At 40.1% G+C, this 7,345-nt stretch overlaps 1 protein-coding gene across 6 annotated transcripts in view; it reads left to right on the forward strand.

The window, feature by feature from the left end:
* Positions 1–7,345, forward strand: part of LOC124128465 — a 55,943-nt gene that overhangs the window by 20,106 nt on the left and 28,492 nt on the right. For all 6 annotated transcript variants that reach the window (XM_048386808.1, XM_046491894.2, XM_048386811.1 and 3 more), the window contains 4 exons: positions 828–1,220; positions 5,346–5,444; positions 5,826–5,900; positions 6,181–6,543. In XM_048386808.1, the coding sequence (XP_048242765.1) occupies positions 828–1,220; positions 5,346–5,444; positions 5,826–5,900; positions 6,181–6,543 (930 nt within the window). The remainder of the gene's footprint in view (positions 1–827; positions 1,221–5,345; positions 5,445–5,825; positions 5,901–6,180; positions 6,544–7,345) is intronic.

Consider the following 7,345-nt stretch of genomic DNA (forward strand, 5'->3'; position numbering starts at 1 on the left):
AGTTTGCAGCAATTTGATTCGCCGTTTGAGATAGATATAGTATATCATGATTTCGGATCAATTGACCCTATACTCTTGTCGTTGACCTTGGATGCCCGGAAGTTGGTTACTGTTCCATAGTCTGCTTGAGTGAGTGAGTGAGCATGACACTTACACACAAGGTTGAAAGTTAACAGCACACAGTGATTGTGTAACTTTTCGGTGCTCATATCAATACTTTTGTTTCACCGCTTATACAATGCAACAGTTTACTGAAAATGAATATCTACGCACCTTGGGCTGGCTGCAAACAGGAATTACGAAAAAACGAAGTTGCCAAACATTCCAATGTTCATCAAAACACGATATCATCTTTGTGGAGACGTTATGTACAGCAAGGAAACACTCATGGCTTGCCACGGACCGGTTGTCCACGTGTGACGTCACGTCAACAAGCAATCATTTTCGGTGGATGCATCAAAAGAATTTATACTAAACAGGAACATTAACAGCTTGGACAATTCCTAGGTTTTGACAAATTATGGCAGAGCCGTATGCAAGAAGTTGAGGGACCACAACATCCTGGGGGGATGAGATGTTGTCTATGACAGGAGTTTTTTCACCACCCCTTTGTTAGGGCTTGTCACTCTTCTTCTTCTTACCAGATGTGGGTTTTATCAATGAATTATGATAAAACATTGATCAGACAAATGATCAAATATTATGTTGCTATTTTCAAAAACATAACATTTACACCACTTTATATGAAGCACATTGTTTTCAATGAGTAGATATAAACTTCATCCTGAGAGTTAAACTGACTTTTCCTTCTTAATGTGTTTTCACAGTTACGCTGTACTTGGCACAAGACGGAGGACATGTGCTGAGGGTTACTTTCCATGACACCTCCTCGTGGTGTCATGAAATAACCTGGATCTGTACACTTATACCCGGCAAATACTCCCCCTATTTCAACTCAGAATTCCCGAAACAGTTATCTGCGTTGAAGGAGCAGTTTGCAACTCATGGACGCCTGGCCAGCATACAGATCGACCAGTGGATGTTTGTCTTCGGACATGATACAGAGGATACAGCCAGTGATATGCTGCGTGGATATCCAAGTCTTAAAAAAATAATTTTGAAGTTTCTCCATGACATTGATGCACATGTGACAGATATCACGATGAAGTCACAAGTAAAGAAAGTAGATGCAGCAGCAGTAAAGAGAGACCAAGGCCTAGGTATTGTGTTGTACTTGTATACTTAGAGTGTATCATGTTTGTCTTTGTACTGATGTCTGTGTAAGGATAGACTATTGTATTCAACTTGTATAGTTGGATGCTGTTTTATGTCGTCAAACGCTGGTCTGTATGTGTATGTAAGTTATGTGTATTGATTCACTTTGATTTCAACCCAATTCAGTATCAAGCACTTATAGGAAACGAGTAATCTGCAAGTAACTTGTACTTAAATTTGAAACATTTTATGTGTGAGGATATAAATCACTGCTTACGTTTCACTAAATTGGAGCAAATATCACGAAGTAGTCATGCGAGTGTCTTTTGAGATGGTAAATATCCTGGGGCAGTTTAAAAATTGGTGCTTCTCGAGATGCTAGAGAATTGAAAATTTAAGAGAACCGCTTTTGGGTTAATGTTTCGTAGTTTCACGTGCTGTGTCATTTGTTTAATGTAAAAAAGGTTATCACGCGATTGTGTTTTGGGATTGTTTGTATCCTAAATTTAGAATACACATTGTATTTTGCGAGCTTTGGAGAGCTAAATACAAAGTGTTCATTCCTAATACGTCGTGTTGTAGTGGAAAGAGCGTCTGTCCGGAAGAATGTCGATGGTTTGGTCCCTCTCATACCAAAATACGTTGACACATGTACTTGTTGTTACCCTGCCTAGCGCTCGTCATTAAGGGGATAAAAGAAGAACTGGTCTGCTCAGAGTCAGTATGCAAGGGCATTCATGTTAAACTGTGGCATGGTATCTCTGTAGGCTAGCACTATAAAACTGGCATTAGTCCGGACTAGTACGAGCAGCCACTCACATATGTGTACTCACACTATAAAATATGTGTTTAGGATGTAAACACATACAAGACATGTTCAGATCTAAACATGTTTAGGAATGTGTTTAAATGCAAAACGGAATGTACATTTGGCCTTACAGCCTGGCCACCACGTAAACACATGTTTAGAATGTAAACACGTTCAAACATGTTTTTAAAAAGTGCATATCATTAGGCAAAAAATGAAATTAGATGTGGAAATCAGATTCACAGACACTTGCATGACACATATACCACCAGGACTTACAGCGAACGTGGTACAATGTCAAAATAAAAGTGTATAAGTAAACCAAGCCCGGTTAATGGTGGCAAGCAACACAGTGACGACAACAGTCTCTGGAGCACAGGTTGGTTTGAAGACATGTTCAGCTTGAACAGATAGATAGAACGCATCTTGCTTCGCGGAGAAAAGGGAAAAGTATGTCATGGCATCTTTTTTAAGAAGCGATTCACGTTTAGTTCCCCGAATACATTATCTGAATTGTTTCATCATATCAAAATAGTCACGTTTAGTTCCCAGCAACAGTGAGGAAATTCGCATTTTTGTTAAAAGTTAATATTCAACTGCACAACAACGGTAGCAGAGCGTGGTTTTCTGTTACATTTCCATTTGAACCAAAAGCTTTATTAGAATTGTACTTAGATATTAGATAGACAGCTTAGACCAACTCTGTCAGATACTGGAATAGATAGATGATGTAGACTAACTACTCGTATGTCAGAAACTGGAATAGATATCCAGTGTAGAGCAGCTATGTCGGAAACTGGAATAGATAGCCGGTGTAGACCAAATTTGTCGGAAACTGGAATAGATAGCTATAGCCAGTGTAGACCAACTATGTCGAAAACTGGAATAGATAGCCAGTGTAGATCAACTATGTCAGATCCTGGATTAGATATCCAGTGTAGAGCAGCTAGGTCGGAAACTGGAATAGATAGCCAGTGTAGACCAACTATGTCAAAAACTGGAATAGATAGCCAGTGTAGATCAACTATGTCAGATCCTGGATTAGATATCCAGTGTAGAGCAGCTAGGTCGGAAACTGGAATAGATAGCCAGTGTAGACCAACTATGTCGAAAACTGGAATAGATAGCCAGTGTAGATCAACTATGTCGGAAACTAGAATAGATATCCAGTGTAGACCAACTATGTCGGAAACTGGAATAGATAGCCAGTGTAGACCAACTATGTCGGAAACTGGAATAGATAGCCAGTGTAGACCAACTATGTCGGAAACTGGAATAGATAGCCAGTGTAGATCAACTATGTCGGAAACTAGAATAGATATCCAGTGTAGACCAACTATGTCGGAAACTGGAATAGATAGCCAGTGTAGACCAACTTTGTTGGAAACTGGAATAGATAGCCAGTGTAGACCAACTATGTCGGATCCTGGAATAGATAGCCAGTGTAGACCAACTATGTCGGAAACTGGAATAGATAGCCAGTGTAGACCAACTATGTCGAAAACTGGAATAGATAGCCAGTGTAGATCAACTATGTCGGAAACTAGAATAGATATCCAGTGTAGACCAACTATGTCGGAAACTGGAATAGATAGCCAGTGTAGACCAACTTTGTTGGAAACTGGAATAGATAGCCAGTGTAGACCAACTATGTCGGATCCTGGAATAGATAGCCAGTGTAGACCAACTATGTCGGAAACTGGAATAGATAGCCAGTGTAGACCAACTATGTCGGAAACTGGAATAGATAGCCAGTGTAGAGCAGCTACGTCGGAAACTGGAATAGATAGCCAGTGTAGACAAACTATGTCGGATCCTGGAATAGATAGCCAGTGTAGACCGACTATGTCACGGAAGCACTTGATGTTGACTTGAAACAGATGATATTCTGGTCAGACAACATGAACGTGTTATACTGGATTAGAAATAACAGCAGAATTGTCAAACCTTTCGTGGCCGAGAGGGTAGGTGAAATCCAGGATGTTACAAGTTCTTCACAGTGGAGACATACTCCTACAGAAGCAAATCCTGTTGACTTGATTAGTCGAGGAGCAACAGTTCAACAGTTGGTAGCTAGTTCATTGTGTCGGTCAGGTCCCTCTTATTTAGTAAGAGATGAAACTGAATGACCAGAAACTAAGCTGAAATCTATCAAGGTAGATGAGCAAATAGAGGTGAACAGAAATAGAATTCAATCTGCAGGTTTTCTTCCGGTGCCCTGTGAGTCATGGCGACTAGAACCGTCCAGATTCTCCTCGTGGAGAAGACTCACACGAGTGAATGCCTGGGTTTACAGGTTCCTTCACAATTGCATAGCATCAAAAGATGATAAAGTTGAAGGAGAATTATCACCAGATGAGATAAGTGATGTTGAAAACAAAATCATCATGGGTGTGCAGGGAAAATTCGCATTTTTTGTTGATAGTTAATATGCCACTGTGCAACACAGGTGGTAGCGTGAAGGACTAGAAATCAAGAGATTGCAGGTTCGCATCTGCGTTTATCTGTCTTGTGATTCTTAGCCGTTATGCGACTTCTGCGCTTTCCCCTTAATCCCCCCCCCCCCTCCTCGTCAGTTGGTCTTGATATTGTGAATCATAAAATAACAATTAATATCTGTAACAAGCTTTTTATGGCTAACATCTTGTTTGGTATTCCCAAAACGGTAACTTCCTACTTGTCTAGCATGTTTGTTTAAGCAATATACATCAATATTAAATAAACAATTGATAAAAACTGTGCAATTTGTCCAGTTAGGCATTTAACATTTCCTTCTACATAATTCCCAGTCCAGCTAGGAGTGGCACAGCATTGTGATCATCGTTCCTGGTTGCAAAGAAGTTGTCTCTTCTCTCTCTCAAGGGCATGGTCGATACTTCTTCTTGGGTGACATAAAACTACCTGATCTTTGATGCCTGTGGTCTCAGTATTGGTTTGCTGAACCTGCAGTATGTCAATGGATTTATATGTCTTCGTAACTCTTGGAGATTATTTGTTTGTTCGTAGTTTGTCGGAGATTATGTGTATGTTTTCTTTTGAGGAGCGATCTCGCCTGCCGTTTATATCGTCTGTTTTACGCCATTTCCCCTTTTTCAAATTTTAAATTTGACTAAGGATGCCCTAAAGTATTAAAATCTGCAGCAAAGCTGCTACATGTACGAATGTTGACTTTACCTGCTGTTTGAGGTCAACTCCCTACCCTACTGACCTGTCTTTTGTCGTAACTCCCTAAAATGTTTTTGGATTCTGATGTCACTGGCACGCGAATGCATCTAATCTACACTGACATGATAGATTTTCTCTTGTCATCATTTGTTCACAGAAACAGCGCCTGGAGGTACGACTGATCATGACATACCATGCACAGACAAACATGATGTCGATGATGACGCCTCTCACTCACATCCCCAGAAGAAGGAAGGTGACGATGTCTTCTCTTCTCTGTCACATTCCAATACTTACATGTAACAGATATGTCTTCCATGTGTTGACAGTGAGTAGACAGAGCTGGTAGATTGTGGTGACATGTTCATTGACTCACTTCAGTGATGACAGGGAGTAGATAGATTTCACATGCACATTGACTTACTTCTGTGTTGACAGTGAGTAGATAGAGGTGACATGTTCATTGACTTACTTCAGTGTTGACAGTTGTATTCATTAACTCAGTCAAGGGTTGACAACGGGTAGATGAGTTGACATGGACATCTGCCTTATTGGGATATATACAAATAGTATCTATAAACAGTGTCTATAAACAGTGTCTATAAACATTGTCTTATCTTTTTTCTTTGTTTCTTAGGTAGTACAACGTATACTGGAATGACTGGCAACAGCAGGGCAGAACATTCCTTTGCAGCCGGGCAAGCTAATATAGGTTTGTCTGAACACCTTCTTTGCTTTCTCAGTAAATACATCATGGACTTTTACAGTTTTTTTGGCATCGGATACATGGTCAGCCAGCGAGTAGAAATGCTTGTCCTCTACTCTGTGTCACTTGTTACAATCCTAAAGGGGATATATCTTGAACAATGCACGCGATTTGATTGGAAGGGGTAAAATGCTGGGCAGATTTATGCTAGAGTTCGACTGTGAAGGTAACTTTTAAATGGACAATTGAATTTGTTTGACATGATTGGTTATTCTTTTTGTTTAAGGTAACACGAATATTAACATCACGCTTTATCTCGGTGAATCCTCTGGAAAAGCTGCCTGCAGAACTAGCTGGAAAACCACAAATGATATTCCTCAAATGACCTTCATTGACTTTGAAAGTTTAGCGACTCTACTGGAGAAAATGTTTAATGCCTTCTTGGTACTTGTTCGAAGCGGATGTATGGTGTTTTGTTTTGAACATGAGTCCAAGGAGGATGCTACAAATATGATTATAAGGCACGCGGAGGTCAAGGAGGTCATCCTCCACTTCTTGCAGGAACTGGACCCATCAATACAGGACATCAGAATGAAGGTAGAGTTTCGAGAGCTGTGTCAGCCAGAGGAGCAAACAGCAGATACATCAGGTAATGTTGGTACAGATTGAACATACATGTATTGGTTCATTTTTTACTTGATTCGTACCAATTGTGAGGCAACTGTACACCCTCTGTACCTCACACATCATTAAAATGATCTACTGTGAAGTAAACGAAGTGATACCGTTGCCACGTGTTTAATTGTTTTAGCATGGAAGTGTGCACATATGAATATGTGTCACTCTATCTACTACCACGTTGTTGTTGAGTCTGGATTCTTATGTTTCAAAAAGATGTGTGACACTTTGTAAGATTACCATATATGAACAAATCATCTTTGAATTCCTATATAATATACAGTCTAGGATCTTGTCGTGGATGGGCTGTTTTATGTGGAACTGCATTCAAAAACAATCAGATCATAGACAGATGATTAAGTGAACGACAAAGCCACCCTGTGAGAGAACAAAGCACGTTCTTCACGTCATGAATACATGCATCAACCAAGTCAAGAAGCCTGACCACCCGATCCCATTAGTCACCTTGTTCCGCAAGTGACTTGTCCTTAAGTTTGGAAAAATATATGATGTGATGAAATCATATTTAATCATCACCGCTTACGTGTCGCTAAATAGGAATATATATTGTGCGATGGGGCAGTTTAAGATTAGTACGTCTCGAGATGCTAGGAAGTTATGAATTGAAGAGAACCGCTTTGGGCATAGTTGCATGTGCTGTGTCATGTTTGAACATTATAAAGGTTATCACGTTAGTGGGTTTTGGGCGGGCTAAATACATATCGTTTATTCCTGATACGTCGCGGTGCAGTGAATAGAGCGTCTTTCCGTGG

The sequence above is a fragment of the Haliotis rufescens genome, unplaced genomic scaffold (genome assembly GCF_023055435.1).
Source record: "Haliotis rufescens isolate VD_foot unplaced genomic scaffold, xgHalRufe1.0.p SCAF_61, whole genome shotgun sequence".
Classification (NCBI taxonomy): domain Eukaryota; kingdom Metazoa; phylum Mollusca; class Gastropoda; order Lepetellida; family Haliotidae; genus Haliotis; species Haliotis rufescens.